Here is a 19787-nt window from a genome sequence, read left to right on the forward strand (position 1 = left end):
CTGCTCTCATTCTTGTTTTTCTAGCTACACCGAACCAACTCAACTTGCACTGATCATTCATGTCAACTAGATGGAGACTGTATTAGATTCTAAGTGCTTCTTAACCAAAAGCATAACACCAACTCCCATGCCTGTCATTTCTAAACACTTTGTACTGACCATATTCAAATTGTTCATCCTTTATGCCTGAGTGGCACCACATCTCCTCATCCTACAATATCTGTATTTAATGACCTAACTAGTACTTCAAATTCATCAAATTTGCTTAATACATTACTAACATTAGTATACATACAAGTATATACCTGCACCTGTTTTTACTTTTAGCAACACTAATATGGCCCAAGTATTTGTTTGTTCTATGAGGACCCCAGCAATCCCTAAAAACCCTAACACCTTGATTTCCAGACTGTTGCATATTCCAAGAGTAGTAGTGCAAGGATCACTTATACTTCTGCTTGTGGCTGTTATTAATCTATTAGCATGTGTGAAAAACACACATGCTAATGCTAGCAGTTTTTCTAACAACCTAACACTGCCTCATTATCATCAGCAAGTATTCTTCCACCTCTTCTATTTAATTGTATTCCATCCAGTTTCCCTTGTTAACAAGCACATAACACACTGAGAAAAATTCTATCCCATAATTCTTGCATAGTCTCTCCAGGTCTGAATTGACTGACAAGACTCTCATCATGTGCTCCTTCCTATCAAGCGGAATAGCAGATGCATTCAAATTTAATCATAACTCATGACTTTCTCTCAACATTACCCTGTACTTGTTAAGTAAATCCCTGCCCGGCAACCCAAAGGTCGTGGGTTCGATTCCCGCCTCGGGCTTGGATCAAAGTACTGCAAAAACCTTGGGAGGTGCAATATGGCCACAGAAGCCGATGCGCCAACAACTACCAAATAAAAAAAAAAAAAAAAAAAGTTAAGTAAATCCTCATAGCTCCTACTCTTATTGTTGCACACATTGATAATAATATTAATATTATCAATGTGTACAACAATATTGCCTTTTGTACCCTTAAAAGATGATAGCTGCTCTACACCATCATCAATCTTTGTCCCTGGCACACATACCCTAGTCCTACTCCACTTATCTTTTTTACAAAATACATTTCCCATTTCACTGACAATAGCTACTTTCTGAAGGTCCAGTAATTTCTGATATGAATGATTTATATCTTATTTTAATATTCTTACCTGATAGAACATTCTGTCTCCAAACTGCAACATTTCAGCAAAACAATTCAGCCAGCAATGCAAGAAACAAAAGAAAATTATAAATATTATATAAGTAGTAAAAAGAGTATATAAACTGAATAAAGTGGTGTAGTCTGCAAATGAAGCATCTGGCTGTTTTAATAGATTGTAAATTCTTTCACTCAATCTACAGAAGGGTAACAATACAGAGAAAATACAGATCCAGAACTGTAAGAAGTACCATACTGCATAGTTCCACCTCACATACTGTGCTCTGAAATAAAATAATAAAAAAATAGTGGACAAAGATATATATATATATATAATCAAATTAATCTAAAAATTAAATTTTTATATATATATATATATATAAAATTAAATTTATATATATATTTCCTTCATTATACATAAAAATATATTGTATCATACTTTTTTGCTTTTAAAAATCATTTCTATTTCCAGTGCTTAGTTTCTTCTTTCTCAGATAAAGAGGAATACAACAGAAATTCAAATGGTTAGTTCTGGATATTCTTGCTAGCCTGGGAGGTTTGTCAAACATGACTACAGCCATGTTTTTCTGAATAAGACAAAACTCTTGGTTCTGTGATTTATGGCAAGTTAGTTTTTGTGCATGAGAAAAAGGGAAAGATGAAGTTAAAATCCAGTAACTACTAAATCCAGTTTGGCTACTGAACTTTTGAAATTTCTGCTGCAATTTTAAAAGTTCAGTAAAAATCTACATATTAGAAAATAAAAATTATTATTATTATCTTATATAATTTCTCCCTGATTGGGGATTCCACCTCGTGACGGGTATTGCTACCAAGTACACAGGGTGTTGTTGTTATGTCTGGTGTTACTGTTGGTTGAGGAACTCTCTGGCTATCCTACAGGTGTTCAGGATTGCAACTTTCTGGAGTTCCTTGTAGGTGTTTGCTGGGAGAACTATTGCTGCTAGGCTGTTATGTAGGGTCTTTGGCACCATACCTGTGGTTGACACGATAATTGGGATGGTCATTACTTGTTGCATATGTCACTTCTCTTTCCTCTCCTGTCTTAGGTTCGCATATTTCTTGATTTTCCCCCATGCGTTTTCTGCAGGTTGCTGGTGTTGGGTACCACTACGTCAATCAGATAAGTAGCCTTTTCCTTCTTGTCAACAAGGGTTATGTCCAGTCTGTTGTGTGGGATTGTCCTATCTGTTATTATGGCACAATCCCAGCACAGCTTGTGGGTTGTGATCTCTAGTTCTACCTGGGATTCATACCTGTATTACGGTACTTTTTCTTCAATCAACTGGTATCTCCTTGCTAGCTTCTGAGGTATTATCCTGACTACATGGTCGTGTCTATGAGTGTACTCAGTCTGAATGATCACCTTGCATCCCGCAGTGATGTGTTGAATCATTTCTGTGGCCAGGTGGCATCATTGACATGTGTCATCGAATACTCCAGGCTCCTTGGCAATATATTTTCTATAATTCCTGGTGTTGATTACTTGGTCTTGGATGGCAAGCATGAATCCTTCAGACTCAGAGAAGAGCATCCTGCTCATCAGCCATGCATTGTAAGCAATTTTATCTATGTGATCTTGATGGAGATCATTGTAGTGTCTGCCATGGAGTGTCTTCTCTGCCCATCTTTCTAGCTTTGTTTGTACCTACTGGTTGGGGGACTCCTTGCTTAGGCTGAGTGAGGTATACCACTTGTCTATCTTCCTTATGGCATGGTGGAGTGCTGCTGTGTGTTTCCCTAAGAGAGAGAGAGGGGGGGAGAGAGAGAGAGAGAGAGAGAGAGAGAGAGAGAGAGAGAGAGAGAGAGAGAGAGAGAGAGAGAGAAGTAGAAGGGAATTACCTAGAAAGACAGGAATGATGATATCCAGCTCAGAACGCTGGGTGTGCCAAGCCCTTACTCACCAGATGTGAGCCCCTGGGGAGTATCAAATTAGAGGTAATCATAGAATATCCATCTGGTAAGTCCACCTATCAATTACTTAGTTTGATTAATAATCCTCTTTGCTGTAATGTGTGCCAGTACATTTCACATTGCACACACAAATGGATTCTATATTAGCATTAGCTTAAAAAAAAAAAAAAAAAAAAAAAAGAGAAAAAAAAAAACTTTCTCTAGTTCTTCCTTGAATTTATTTATGCTGTCAACTTCCACAACGACAGATGGAAATTTGTTCCAAGGATCAACTCTCTGTTGGCTAAAGGCAAATTTTGACACATCTATTCTACAGCTGTCTTTCCTCAATTTGAATTTATGCCCACTCAGGTTCATAATCTGAGCAAGAGGAAGAATCCCATCAGCAGTGAGCCTGCACGAGGCCTTATGCACCTCAATCAGATAACCTTGCATGTGCCTAGTCTCCAGATGCTGCATTTTATAGAACTTAAGCTTTTCTTGGTAAGAGGACCCTTCATTTCCCTCATCAATCTTGTTGCCCTTCTCTGTACTCATTCTAGCAACTCTACATCCTTCCTGAAATGAGGCCTCCATACATGTATGCAGTACTCAAGGCGTGGCCTGACCATTGCCTTATACAAAGCAATAATCACCTCCTTTTCCCTACTAGCAAAATTCCTGTATATCATTGACAAGACTGATGACCTGCTTTGGCAGTCTATATGTACGACTCAGAAAACTTCATATCTGACTGCACAATTACCCCCCAGGTATTTTCAATCTCTACCACCCTGAGCATAGTACCGCACAGTTGGTACATTTCTCTTGGGTTACTGCTACCATTATGCAGTACTTTGCATTTGTCAATGTTAAACTTCGGTTGCTTCTTCTCAGCCCATCTGCCTAACTTTTCTAGACCCTGTTGAAGTAGAATACTGTCTTTACTGTCATTAACAACCCTGCCAACCATTGTAGCATCTGCAAACTTGGACATTAAGTCTGATATACCTTCATCGATATCATTGATAAATACACAAAACAAAAATGGGCCCAACACCGAACCCTTGGGGACTCCACTAATAAAAGTGGTCCATAAAGAGCAGTGTCCATTGATTACCACTCTGTCCTCTCCCACTCAACCATCCTTTTATCCATTGTAGCAACCTGCCCTTAATGGCATACTGCTCCAATTTGTTCATTAGTCTTCATGTGCAGCAGTATCAAAAGCTTTCCTGAAATCCAAGTATAAAGGTAAACTGCAGCCATTATCAACCCACTGCAGGATGGAAGCCTCCTCAACAAATCATGTTGAGGGAAGTGAACCATAATCTGCCACGCAGGTCTGGTGCAGGTTGGTAGGTCGACAGTATTTAGCAGTCAGGGGCTTGAAACCTGTCTACTCAAGGATCGTGTGCTACTGCACTCCCGCTCCTGACCACTTGGCTACGGAGGCCTTTATGATATCAAAATTATTTTCTGCATCCAGTTCTTTCGTGACCACATTATAGTATCTAATAAAATTGGTTAGACGGTCAGACAAAACTTCCCCTTAACAAACCTAGATGTATTCTGTATGGATTTCGTTGGAACAAACTAAATGTTATATTGCATTGGAATTTTTTTAATTTCACATCTAAAATCAAAATCTTTCGATGGCTATATGACTATTCCTTCCAACAAAAAATTTACATTTTATGGCAATAATTTATCACTGTCAGCGAGAAAGTCAGACACTATGTCAAAAAAAAAATTTAAATGCTGTTTTAACAGGCAGAGTTTTTGGGTGCATTAAGTAAATTCATACCACAAACCTCTAAATTTCTAGTCAGGTATATTTTCAATCAGTATATACTGGAAAGAATCAATGACCAGTCAGTACATATGTGTGAAATATTCACCTTTTGGTCATTCAATGGAGCAAAACAGTCCTCCAGCATGTTTTAAAACTGTTGCCCATGACTGGTACTTGAACTTGCAAGAATGTAGTTTACTTAATACCTTCTTTCCTTAATCTAATTCATAGTTTCTGTATGATTTCATATCATACAGACATGATAGGAGGGAGTATATGATGAGAGCCTTGTCAATCAATTCGGCCCTGGAAAGATTGTGCAAGGCTCAAGGGGTAGACTTTTTTCAGCCAGGACTGTACTTGTTAACAGCAGAGACTGCTTCTATAGGGATGGGATACACTTAAATAGAAAGGGTGCAAGAATATTTGCTGATGCTATTGAGGCAGTGTTAGGTGGGTCCGAAAAATGCTAGCTTGTGGGGAGACAAAGACTAATAGATTAACAGTAGCCACTGGCAGAGGTGAAAGAGATTCTTGCACTGCTTCTATTAGAATGAGCAGAAGCCTGAAAAACAAGATGCAGGATATTTCAGAGACTGCTGGGAGTCATTGTGGTACAAGAAAACACATGTGTTGTGTTAGGGTAGCTAAGAATAGAAACAGGTGCATGTATACTTGTGTGTAAACCAATGCTAGAAGTTTGATGAATTTGTTTGATAAATAAATTTGATGAATTTGAGGTATTGCTCAAAACATCAACGGCAGATATTGTTGGGATATCAGAGACATGGTGTCACACAGATATAAGGAATGCAGAACTGGAATTTGGGGAGTACAGCGTCTACAAAAAAAGGATAGACAGGATAGGAAGGGAGGAGGGGTTATGCTATTAGTTAAGAAACACATAAAATCCAAGGAAGTGAAGCCAGTCGACATCAATGAACAGTGCAGTGTTGAGTCAGTTTGGTGTGGCATAAGCATTGGGAGATCAAAATTAAGAGTTGGAGTGTGCTATAGGCCTAATGAATCTATGAGTATAATAAGAAACTGTACAGGGAAATAGTGGGCCAGTAAATCAGAGAGTCGTATAATGGGGGATTTTAATTTCCCATATATTGACTGGAATTTGGGGGCTGGTCACTAACACACACAAGCAAGGCTTTTGTGGATTTATTGGATGATTGTTTTTTGCATCAGCATGTTCGGGAGGCAACTAGAGGGAGTAATACTCTTGATTTGATTATCAGTAGCGATTCTTCATGCATTAAGAATCTGCAGATAAATGAACCACTAGGTGGCAGTGATCACAGTGTGCTGAAGTGGAATTTACTCAAAGAGGTAACTACCATAAGGAGTAAAGGGAAGGGTTATTGCTTTCGTAAAGACGACTACGATGGACTGAGACAGTATTTAAATTCTATACAGTGGGACCAACTGATGATGATACCAACAGCAAATTCAAAATGGGAAGCATTCAAAGAACTTATCTTGGAAGCTACTAGGCTTTACACACCAACTAAGAAATATTGTTCAAGGTTTAGGCCTAAATGGTTGTCAGATGAACTAATGTGTAGTAAGCAAACTTCTAGCAAATTTAAAGCAAATTTAGTAAGCAAACCCATAGCCATAATTATGAGATCTTCTTTGGACTCAGTGGAGGTACCCATAGACTGGAGATGTGCAAATGTAACCCCAATTCACAAAGGAGGATCTAAGGCTGACACAAGTAATTATAGACCTGTTAGTTTAACTTCTGTTCCAGGAAAATTAATGGCGGCACTGGTTAAAGAAGCACTGCAGGATCATCTAGACAAGAATTCAGTTATAGCTCAGACAGAGGATGGTTTTGTTAAGGGAAGGTCTTGCCTGACCAATTTGATTGGATACTATGATGTAGTCACAAAAGAATTGGATGCAGGGAATAACTTTGATATTATATATTTGGATCTTAGAAAGGCTTTTGATACTGTTGCACATGGAAGACTGCTGCACAAACTGGAGCAGTGTGGCATTGGAGGCAAATTGCTGCTATGGATAAAGAGATGGTTGAGTGGCAGAAGGCAGAGAGTGGTAATCAATGGACACTGCTCAAAGTGGACTAATGTTATTAGTGGAGTTTCTCAGGGTTCAGTGTTGAGTCAGTTGTTGTTTTCTGTATTTATAAATGATATTGATGATGGTATATCAAGCTTAATATCCAAGTTTCCAGATGATACAAAGGTTGGCAGGCTTGTTAAGGACACTACTACTGCCGCTATGCTGCTGCAACAGGATCTGGAAAAGTTGACCAGATGGGCTGAGAGGTAGCAAATGAAGTTTAACATTAACAAATGTAAAGTACTACATATGGGAAACAGTAACCCCACAGCAAAGAATCAACTCTGCGGTACTATACTGACAATGGTATAGAATGAAAAGGACCTGGGAGTAATTGTGCAGGCAGATATGAAGTTCTCTGAGCAGTGCAGACGAGCTGTAAGAGTAGCTCATGGTGTCTTATCAATGATATACGAGAATTTTTCTAGCAGGGATAGGGAGGTGATTATTCCCTTTTATAAGGCAATGGTCAGGCCACACACTTTGAGTATTATATACAGGTCTGGAGGCCTCATTTCAAGAAGGATGTAGAGCTGCTGGAAAGAGTACAGAGGAAGGCAACAAGATTAGTGAATGAAACAAAGGGTTGCTCTTAAGAAAGGCTTAAGTTTTGCAATTACAGAGTCTGGAGACTAGGCACCGGCGAGGTGATCTGATAGAGGTGTATCAGGCTTTGAATGGTTTTAGCATGCTCAATGCCGATGGGATTCTTCCTCTTGCTCAGAATAATCACCTGAGAGGGCATAAATTCAAATTGAGGAAAGATAGATGTAGGATAGATGTGGGGAAATTTGCCTTTAGCCAGCGGGTAGTTGGTTGGTGGAACAGACTTACATCACTTGTTGTTGAAGTTGATAGCCTAAACAAATTTAAGGCTCAGCTGGACAGGTATTTCGAACAAACAGAGGGGTGAAATGGGAGTGGTGTTTTTTTTTTTTTTTTTTTTTGGCTGATGCTGAATAAACTTCCTTTCTTGCATCATATGCCTCTACTAATGCAAATGAGACAATGGCAGAGAAGAAAAATGCATAGGATACATACAAATTAACATGTGACACTGAAGCCTATGATAGATACAAGTTCATCTGTAACCAAGTTACAAAGGAGGTTAGGCAGGCGAAGGCAGATTACGAGAAATCTTTGGCAAGGGATGCAAAGAAAAACAGCAAAGAGTTCTTTACTTATGTAAACTCTAGAAGGAAGGGGATGAATCAGATTGGTCCACTTGATATCTATGGGTCAACTCTTGATGATCCTGCTCAGGTAGCTAACAAACTAAATAAATATTTTTTGCATTGACATTCACACATGAGGAGTTATTCAGCGAGGGGAATGCCAGAGGTGTATTCAACTCTGGCAGTAAGCTAGAGAATCTTGTAATAACCGAGAGTAAAGTGGAGGAGAAATTGTTGAAGATAAACACAAGAAAGGCATCTGGGGTGGATGAGATTTATTCAGTTATATTAAAGGAGGCAGCAAAGGAAGTAAGCAAACGCTTAGCCATAATTATGAGAGCTTCCTTGGACTCAGGGGAGGTACCCACAGACTGGAGATGTGCAAATGTAACCCCAATTCACAAAGGAGCATCAGAGGCTGACACAAGTAATTATAGACCTGTGAGTTTAACTTCTGTTCCAGGAAAATTAATGGAGGCACTGGTTAAAGAAGCACTGCAGGATCATCTAGGCAAGACCAGTTACAGCTCAGATACAGCATGGTTTTGTTAAGGGGAAGTCTTGCCTGACCAATTTGATTGGATACTATGATGCAGTCACAAAAGAACTGGATGCAGGGAATAATGTTGATATTATATACTTGGATCTTAGTAAGGCTTTTGATACTGTTGCACATGGAAGACTGCTGCACAAATTGGAGCAGTGTGGCATTGGAGGCAAATTGCTGCTATGGAAAAAGGGGTGGTTGAGGGGGAGAAGAGAGAGTTGTTGTTGTTGTTGTTATTTGGTTTTTAGGAGCATTAGCAACTAAGGCCATATTGCTCCGGGATATGCGGTGGTCATTCCCTGAATGACCTTTCCGCATCCTCCGTATTTGGTGGTGACGGGCTCGAACCCCGGTCTAATCAAGAAGCGTGTGCTACGCACTGCTGCTCCTTCCCACCTGGCTACGGAGGCGCCTGAGAGAAGAGAGAGTGGTAATCAATGGACACCGCTCATCGTGGACTAATATTATTAGTGGAGTCCGTCAGGGTTCAGTGTTGGGTCCATTATTGTTTTCTGTATTTATAAATGATATTGATGATGGTATATCAAGCTTAATGTCCAAGTTTGCAGATGATACGAAGGTTGGCAGGGTGGTCAAGGACACTACTGACACTATGCTACTGCAACAGGATCTGGAAAGGTTGAGAAGATGGGCTGAGAGGTGGCAAATGAAGTTTAACATTGACAAATGTAAAGTAGTACATATGGGAATCAGCAACCCCAGAGCAAAGTATCAACTCTGTGGTACTACACTGACAGTGGTAGAGAATGAAAGGGACTTGGGGGTGGTTGTGCAGGCAGATATGAAGTTCTCTGAGCAGTGCAGATGGGCTGCAAGAGTAGCTCATGGTGTATTGTCAATGATATATAGGAATTTTTCTAGCAGGGATAGGGAGGTGATTTTTCCCTTGTATAAGGCAATGGTCAGGCCACACCTAGAGTACTGTATACAGGTCTGGAGGCCTCATTTCAAGAAGGATGTAGAGTTGCTGGAACGAGTGCAGAGAAGGGCAACAAGGTTAGTGAACAGAACGAAGGGTTGCTCTTACGAAGAAAGGCTTAAGTTTTGCAAATTGCAGTGTCTGGAGACTAGGCACTGGCGAGGTGATCTGATAGAAGTGTACAAAGCCTTGAATTTTTTGAGTATGCTCAATGCTGATGGGATACTGCCTCTTGCTCAGAATAATCACCTGAGAGGGCATAAATTCAAATTGAGGAAAGACATGTAGGATAGATGTGCGGAAATTTGCCTTTAGCCAACGGGTAGTTGGTTGGTGGAACAGAGTTCCATCCCTTGTTGTGGAAGTTGATAGCCTAAATAAATTTAAGGCTCAGCTGGACAGGTATTTCGAGTGCACGGAGGGGTGAAGTGGAAGGCGTTTTTTTTTTTTTTTGGCTGATGCTACATAAGCTTGCTTTCTTGCATCATATGCCTGTACTAATGCTAATGCTAATTAAATTCTCACTGATGAGAAAAATTCAATTGAAAGAGCCTAAATAACTTTTTTTTGTGGTTAATTTTTTTGTCAATATTTAATGTCCTGAACATAATCGGTAATAATAGTGTTTTATAATCTATAACAAATTTTTTTTTGTAACTCTATCTATGAAATACTTAAAATCTAAGCACTTCAAATTATTTAAAGAATGAAATGTTTAATTTCTTGAAGGAATGAAGATAATTCTCAGAAATTTAGTGGTACTTCATCTATCACTTCTAGAAAATAAGTATGTGTGTGTGTGTGTGTGTGTGTGTGTGTGTGTGAAACTGATGGTGTCATAAGGATAGCAATTCATTCATTGAAGAAGTGGTACAGCAAGTACTACAAAATGTCTGAGAATAATCTATATTCCTTCAAGAAATTAAAGAAGACAGATTTTACATGAAGTGCTCAGATTTTTGCTATGCTATTCTCCATTTTGATTTATCTATGCACTATGGTACTATAATAGAAACTTAATTATTATTTTTCAAGAAATATGTGTATTTAAAATGTACACCTCCTAATATGCATATAGTGGAAACCAGTGTGTTTATCCCTTGTTCAATATACGTGAAATCCTAAAATATTTTTTTATCAATAACATATTTTCTATCAATGTCATAAATTCTATCAATCATAAATAATTGCTGAATCCATTCAAAGCCTTAAACACCTCAATCACATCACCTCATAGGTGCCTAGTGTCAAGACACTGCAATTTAAAGAAGTTAAGCCTTCCTTGGTAAACATTTGGTAAGCGTTACCCTTCTCTGTACTCATTCTGGCAGTCTTCCTAAAATAAGGCCTCCAGACCTGTACTCAAGATGTGGCCTAACCATTGCCTTATACAATGGGATAATCTCCTCCTTATCCCTGATAGCAAAATTATATATCATTGACAAATTCCATGAGCTGTCCTGGCAGCCATCTGCTCAGAGAAATTCATAGGCTGCACAATTACCCCTAGGTCTTATTCATTTTCCATTACCCTGAGATTAGTAATCTCAAGTAATGTGCCAACACAGTTGGTACATTCCTGGGATTACTGCTACCCATATTCAGTACTTTGCATTTGTCAATGTTAAACTTCAGTTGCCAGTTCTAAGCCCATCAGCCTAACTTTTCTAGATCCTGTTTGCAGTAGTATAATGTCATTACTGTCATTAACCACCCTGCCAACCTTGTATCATCTGCAAATTTGGACATTAATTTGATATGCATTCATTAATATCATTGATAAATATAGAAAACAACAATGGTCCCAACACCAAACCCTTGGGGACTCCACTAATAAAAGTGGTCCATAAAGAGCAGTGTCCACTGATTACAACTCTGTCTTTTCCCAATCAAAATTAGAATCATCCTGTCTTTTCCCAATCAAAATTAGAATCATCCTGTCTTTTCCCAATCAAAATTAGAATCATCCTGAACAACACTAATGCCAAAAAGTCTCCAATTCATTTTACACTTGTTTTTAAAAAAATGTGCATCATAGCTAATAATGCCTGATTTTTTAATGACCTTTTTACATTCTCTGATTTTCTGATTTTTTTTTTTTTTTTTTTTTTTTGTGTTATCCTATATCAAAATTTTCCATCTGATTAAGAATCACCAATATAGATTCCAAATTCTAAAATCAGTGTTAATCCAATTCTGATAGCTTGGTTTATTATCCATCTTTGGGCAAATTTGATCTAAAAGTTCAAGAAAAATCAAGAAGTTGAGATGTTCTCATCATTTCTGAAGTTTAAAAGACATGTCTTTTTAAAAGACAAAGTTCTTTTATACAAACTTCCATCTCATTGTGAGAGTTTTATTTTTATAAACAGGTAGCCAGTTTTCTCTCTGTCCATCCAATGTGGGTGATGATAGGTGACTGCCTGTCTTCTAAACTCTCAAGTAATGTTAGTGTTCCCCAGGTTCCCTTCTTTTGCCTACTCCTTTCCGTCTGTATATTAATGACCTACTTCAAATCATTCCCATTATTTTGCTAATGATACATTGTACACTGCACTTTGAGAAACTCTGCACTGAATAAACAGCTACAATCCCCCATGGCAGAATGTACTGGTCCCACAGGAGGTAGTTATTGTTGGTGATTCTACTGTCAGTTAAAGAAAAAATATACAGTGCAAAATGGATAGGTGAATTAGGACCAGGGGTATGTCTGCCAGGGGCAAAGGTTAATGATATCGAGCAGATATCATCTTTTTAGGGCATGAACATGATATTGTTGTAGATGTTGGCAATAATGCTATTAAGATAAGAGATCTGAGGACTTTGTTAACAAGTACAGGGAACTGCAAAAAAGTTGTGAGTTAGAATGAAAAATGAAAGTGTCTGCATTCTACCCAAACAAAATAGGAGACCAATACATAATAAGGGCCTTGTCAATCAATTTGGCTCTGGAGAGCCTGTGCAAGGCTTATGGGACAAAATTTTTTGCACCATGGTCTGTGCTTGATAAACAGGAGAGACTGTTTCCACATGGATGGAATACACTTAAATGAAAGTTTGCAAAAATGTTTGCTGATGCTGATGAACAGTGAAAGGCTGACAAAGAACTGCTAACATGGGGGATTACACACACTGATAGATTAACAACAGCTGTAGGCAGAGGTAAAAGTGGTTCTTGAACTACTTATATTGGAATGTGTAGCAGCCTGGAGAGCAAGGTGTCAGGGATTTCAGAGCCTGCTGGGTGTACATATGAAACATGAAATACATGAGCTATTTGGGATGACTAGTAGTAGCAGTAGTGGCATGTGATGCAAGAAAGCAAGTGTATGAGCTTATGCAGCATCAGCCAAAAAAAAAAACAAAAAAAACACACCATTCCCTCCAGATGCTTGTCCAGTTCCTCCTTAAATTTATTTAACCTATCAACTTCCACAATGACAGATGGAAGTTTGTTGCAATTAATCACCTGCTGGCTAAAGGCGAATTTCCGCACATCTATTCTACATATGTCTTTTCATAATTTGAATTTATGCCCCCTTAGGTTCGTAATCTGAACAATTGGAAGGATCGCATCAGAATTTAGCATGCTCAACCTATTCAAAGCCTTATATACCTCAATCAGATCACTGTGCAGGTGCCTAGTCTCCAGCCACTGCAATTTCCAGAACTTAAGCCTCTCTTGGTAAGAGGATTTTTACTTCTACCCATATGCAGTACTTTGCAGTTGTCAAGGTTAAACTTCAGTTGCCACTTCTTAGCCCATCTGCCCAAATTATCTAGATCCTGTTGCAGTACCACACTGCCATTATTGTCATTAAACCACTCTGCCAATCTTTGTATCATCTGCAAACTTTGACACTAAGCCTGATATACCTTCATCAATATCATTGATAAATATACAAAACAACAGAGGACCCAACACTGAACCCTGTGGGACTCAACTAATAACATTAGTCCATGAAGAGCAGCACCCATTAATTACCACCCTCTGTCTTCACCCACTCAACCATCCTCTTATCCATTGTAGCAACTTACCCTTAATACCATTCTGCTCCAATTTGTACAATAGTCTTCCATGCGCAACAGTGTCAAAAGCTTTCCTGAAATCCAAATATATGATATCAAAATTATTTTTTGCATCCAGTTCCTTTGTAACCACATTATAATATCCTATCAAATTTGTCAGACAAGACTTTCCCTTAACAAACCCATGCTGTGTCTGAAATATTGCTGCAGTCTTGTCTAGATGATCCTGCAATGCATCTTTAACAAGTGACTGCATTATTTTACCCGGAACAGAAGTTAAACTAACTGGTCTGTAATTACTTATGTCACCCTTCAATCCCCGTTTGTGAATTGGGGATACATGTGCACATCTCCAGTCCATGGGGATCTCCCCTGAGTCCAAGGATGCTCTCATAATTATGGCTAAGGGTTTGCTTAGTTGCTTTGCCACCTCCTTTAATATAACTGGATAGATCCTATCCACCCCAGGTGCTTTTCTTATGTTTAACGTCAACAATTTCTTCTTCACTTTGCTCTCAGTTATTACAAAATCATTAAGTATTCTGCTGCAATTTGATAACCTTCTACCATTTTCAAACCTTAATAACTCCTCATGTGTGAATGTAGATGGAAAATACTCATTCAGTTTGTTTGCTATCTGAGCAGGATCAACAGTCGAACCATCGATTGGTCAAGTGGACCAATCAGATTCATCCCCTTCCTTTTAGAGTTTATATAAGTAAAGAAATCCTTGCTGTTTTTCTTAGCATCTTTTGCCAAAGATTTCTCGTAATCTGAATTTGCCTGCCTAACCTCCTTTGTGACCTGATTACAGACTAGATTATATCGGCCATAGGCTTCTGAGTCGCTTGATAATTTATATGCATCCCATGAAGTATGAAGGTGTATGTATATAAGTAAGTATAGAAAATAGTAAGCACAGTAAATAACTATGACGAATTTGAAGTAATGGTTGAATAATCAAATGAGGTCATTGTTGGGATATTGGAGACATGGTGTCACTAAGACATAATAGATGCAGAATTTGAATATGCAAGAGTGTAATGTGTATGGAAAAGGTTGATGGTACAGGAAGAGGGGGAAAGTTATGCTCTTAGTTAAGAAGGATACAAACTCTAAGGCAGTGCATTGAGTTGACAAAGGTGACCAGTGAAATGCAGTAGCTAAGAAGGATCCTATTTGGTGGTACCAAAAACAACAGGTCACAAGGCAAGTCCCACCCCAAAAGGGGCCAGCAGTTGAAGCTAGGAGTCAAGTCCATGAATATCATAAGAGGCAAGGCAATCCAAGAAGTCACTCAGCAACATAGAGTATAGTTAGATCCAGAGAATTCCTGTCCCATATGGATCAGCAGTAGGTGCTAAGTTGTTACTCCAAGAAGCATCTGGAAATAGACAAATATCATATCCCAGTTTTATCACTATTGACTGGTAGGGTGTCAAGTGATGGTCCTGATTTGGACCTGAAGAGTCTCTATGTTGAAACAACAGGAGCAATAGTTGAAACAATAGTTAGGGGTGCAGCAGTCCAGCTTCAGGTGCGCTCACAGGTAGTAAGCATAGTGTGTCAAGTCCAGTAGGTAGATGTCAAGTCTAGGAGTAAGATATATTCTTGGTCTTCAGGAGTCTCCAGAGTGCAGCCTTTAAGATAGGGAATGCACAAGAGGTCTTCTTCTGAACACCTTATCCACAAAGGAGAATGTCAGCATTAGCATTAGTAGAGGCATACGATGCAAGAAAGCAAGCTTATTCAGCATCAGCCAAAAAAATAAAAATATTAAAAAAACCAGTCCCATTTCACCCCTCCGTTCGTTCAAGATACCTGTCCAGCTGAGCCTTAAATTTATTTAGGCTATCAATTCCACAACAAGGGATGGAAGTCTGTTCCACCAATCAACTACCCGCCGGCTAAAGGCAAATTTCTGCACATCTATCCTACATCTGTCTTTACTCAATTTGAATTTATGCCCTCTCAGGTGATTATTCTGAGCAAGAGGAAGAATCCCATCGGCATTCAGCATGCTCAAAGCATTCAAGGCTTTATATATCTCTATCAGATCACCTCGTCGGTGCCTAGTCTCCAGACACTGTAATTTCCAAAACTTAAGCCGTTCTTCGTAAGAGCAATCCTTTGTTCCATTCACCAATCTTGTTGCCTTTCTCTGTACTCGTTCCAGCAGCTCTACATCCTTCTTGAAATGAGGCCTCCAGACCTGTATACAGTACTCAAGGTGCGGCCTGACCATTGCCTTATACAAGGGAATAATCACCTCCTTATCCCTGCTAGAAAAATTCCTGTATCATTGACAAAACACCGTGAGCTACTCTTGCAGCCCGTCTGCACTGCTGAGAGAACTTCATATCAGAAGGTCTTTTCATTCTCTACCACTGTCAGTGTAGTACCACAGGGTTGATACGTTGCTCTGGGGTTACTGTTTCCCATATGTAGTACTTTACATTTGTCAATGTTAAATTTCATTTGCCACCTCTCAGCCCATCTGCTCAAACTTTTGACATCCTGTTGCAGCAGCGTACTGTCATTATTGTCTGTAACAACCCTGCCAACCTTCATATCATCTGCAAACTTGGACATTAAGCTTGATATACCACCATCAATATCATTTATAAATACAGAAAACAATAATTGAACCAACACTGAACCCTGAGGAATTCCACTAATAACATTAGTCCACGATGAGCAGTGTCCATTGATTACCACTCTCTATCTTCTCCCACTCAACCATCCCTTTATCCGTAGCAGCAATTTGCCTCCAATGCCACACTGCTCCAATTTGTGCAACAGTATCAAAAGCCTTTCTAAGATCCAAGTATATAATATCAAAGTTATTCCCTGCATCCAGTTCTTTTGTGACTGCATCATAGTTTCAAATCAAATTGATCAGGCAAGACTTTACCTTAACAAAACCATGCTGTGTCTGAGCTATAACTGAAGTCCTGTCTAGATGATCCTGCAGTGCTTCTTTAACCAGTGCCTCCATTAATTTTCCTGGAACAGAAGTTAAACTCACAGGTCTATAATTACTTGTGTCAGCCTTTGATCCTCCTTTGTGAATTGGGGTCACATTTGCACATCTTCAGTCTATGGGTCCAAAGAAGAGTCCCCTGTGTCCAAAGAAGCTCTCATAATAATGGCTAAGGGTTTGCTTACTTTTGCTGCCTCTTTTAATATACCTGGAGAGGTCCCATCCACCCCGGGTGCCTTTTTTGTGTTTATCCTTAACAATTTCTCCTCCACTTTCCTCTGAGTTATTACAAAATCATCTAGCTCACTGTCAGAAAGTTTGCTTTAGATTCCAGAAAAGTGGCAACAGGTCAGGTGAGGTAACTCCAGTTAAGAGTTGTAGATCATTTTGGATATCCAGGTAATGTGGACAATTACAGGTTATATGATGCACTGTTTCATGACTAGCACAAGGACATAGAGGGAATAAAGCATATCATAAGGAAAACAACTTTGCATTAAGATTACCATGTCCGGTGAGCAAAAAAGAAGCAAATAATCCTGGGATGAACCATCTGAGCTGATTTTTATTAAATTCCTTAACAGTGGGGATGAATTCAAAGGTTATTCTTCTGAGGATGTTGTTATTCCATGTTTGTTGCCAGATGTTACTAATGCACCCTAATTCTGTTTCTCTCAGCTGAGATCTAATTAGCTAGATCAAGTGATATGCCCCCAGTAGTGCATGGATAATTCTTCCTAAGGTGGTATTTGTGGAGCTGGTAGGAGACCTCCAGATCAACCAGTGTACTGCACTGCTTTTATTGCAGTGCAGTACACTGATTGCTCTTGGGAGGACCTGCAGGGCCAGGGTTGAGAGGTCCAGAAGACACTAGAAATCATTAATAAAACTTATGGGATGAACCTGAGTGAGATGTTGTTTCACTGCCACATTCTCAATACAATGTTGCCAGGCACCAGCACCATACGTAATGACTGGAAGGAATATACAGTCATAGTACAGTTTAAGCATATGCCTCTTAAGGCCTCAATCCATGTGGATAACCCTGAGAAGCTTGCCAACATACCTCTTGACCTTAACTTTGATAAATTTGGAATGGGGAACAGAAGAGAGAGCTTGTTGTCCAGTAGCACACCTAAATATATCGTATCTGGTCTGTGGTGGTTTTCAAACATACAGACTTCCCTTAAAAAGCATTTATTTGGGTGTTATGAACATAAATGAAGGAGGTTATTATGGAAAGGATAGGCAGTACAGAAAGTACATTGTGTATATTTTCAAGCAGCACTGGAGGGGGTCCCTGCAAACCACATATTATACATTGCAATACTATAAATTCTGTAAATGCCAGAGTGTAAGTTTTAGTGTTAGTTTGTATAGTGTAGTGTTGGCCTGTTGTTCCTCTGGCATTTAGCTTGGGGGGGCCTAATGGAGTGCCACATTGCCTGTCCTTGCCTCATTATGTGTACCCTGTCTATGGTGGCTCTCAGATTAATGTCCATCTCCATCTAGTGTCACTGTGATGAAATACAGAAACACTGTAAAACGGGCCTGATGTGTGGTCAATGAATGTATGTGCAGTGATAATGAATGTTCTGTAGTATATGTTGTAATTGTCAGGTCTCTTTAGCACCAGGAAGCAGCCATCATCTGGACAACTGCTGCCCAGTGCCGCTCTCTGCACGTGGAAACTGAATGTGTTTCCTGTCTTTTATTGCATCCACTGGAGGTAGTGCAAAACCAGTGGATACATTGACCCAGTACTCTGGTTACTCAGTCCTGAATACCATACTACGCAACCATGGGAGTTTTCAACTATCTGTGCGGAATGCACAAAATCCTGCATCCACAAGAGGTAGTGTAGTGTAAACTATACCTGTGGATGCCAGCAAAATCCTGTACCCAGGCAGCCCAAACTTGACTACCTGAAAAAAAAAAATAAAAGAAGAGGAACTGAGAAAATAGAAAGGACAGACAGTACAAAAAGAGGAATGGGGTTATGCTCTTAGTTAAGAAGCATATTAAATCTAAGACAGTGCATCCAGTTGGCATGGTTGGCTAGAGCATTGCTAAGTCAGTTTAGCATTAGCATTAGTAGAGGCATTTGATGCAAGAAAGGAAGCTTATGCAGCATCAGCCAAAAAAAAAATAAATAAATAAAATAAAAAAATAAAAAATAACAACTTCCACTTCACCCCTCTGTTCGTTTGAAATACCTGTCCAGCTGAGCATTAAACCTATTTAGGCTATCAACTTCCACAACAAGGGATGGAACTCTGTTCCACCTACCAACCACACGCTGGCTAAAGGCAAATTTCCGCACGTCTAACCTACATCTGTCTTCCCTCAATTTGAATTTATGACCTCTCAGGTGATTATTCTGATCAAGAGGAGGAATCCCATCAGCATTAAGCATGCTCAAACCATTCAAGGCTTTATACACCTCTATCAGATCACCTCACTGGTGTCTAGTCTCCAGACACTGTAATTCGCAAAATTTAAGCCTTTCTTCGTAAGAGCACCCCTTTGTTCCATTCACTAATCTTGTTGCCCTTCTCTGTACTCATTCCAGCAGCACTACATCCTCCTTGAAATGAGTCCTCCAGACCTGTATACCGTACTCTAGGTGTGGCCTGACCATTGCCTTATACAAGGGAATAATCACCTCCTTATCCCTGCTAGAAAAATTCCTATATATCATTGACAATACACCATGAGCTACCCTTGCAGCCCGTCTGCACTGCTCAGAGAACTTCATATCTGCCTGCACACCCACCCCCAGGTCTCTTTCATTCTCTACCACTGTCAGTGTAGTACCACAGAGTTCATACTTTGCTCTGGTGTTGCTGTTTCCCATATGTAGTACTTTACATTTGTCAATGTTAAACTTCATTTGCCGCCTCTCAGCCCATCTGCTCAAACTTTCCAGATCCTGTTGCAGCAGCATAGTGTCAGTAGTGTCGTTCACAACGCTGCCAACCTTCGTATAGTCTGCAAACTTGGACATTAAGCTTGATATTCCATCATCAATATCATTTATAAATACAGAAAACAATAATGGACCCAATACTGAACCCTGAGGGACTCCACTAATAACAGTAGTCCACG

General features: G+C 39.4%; 1 protein-coding gene across 1 annotated transcript in view; it reads right to left on the minus strand.

Moving 5' to 3' along the window:
- LOC150087624 (sterol O-acyltransferase 1-like) overlaps positions 1 to 19787 on the minus strand; it is a 283384-nt gene that overhangs the window by 69252 nt on the left and 194345 nt on the right. Inside the window, exon 9 of the mRNA XM_090369891.1 lies at positions 1210 to 1483. Coding sequence (XP_090226017.1) covers positions 1210 to 1483 — 274 coding nt within the window. The remainder of the gene's footprint in view (positions 1 to 1209; positions 1484 to 19787) is intronic.

The sequence above is a fragment of the Mastigoproctus giganteus genome, chromosome 3, assembly GCF_048544385.1.
Source record: "Mastigoproctus giganteus isolate SK-2022 chromosome 3, ASM4854438v1, whole genome shotgun sequence".
NCBI classification, from domain to species: domain Eukaryota; kingdom Metazoa; phylum Arthropoda; class Arachnida; order Uropygi; family Thelyphonidae; genus Mastigoproctus; species Mastigoproctus giganteus.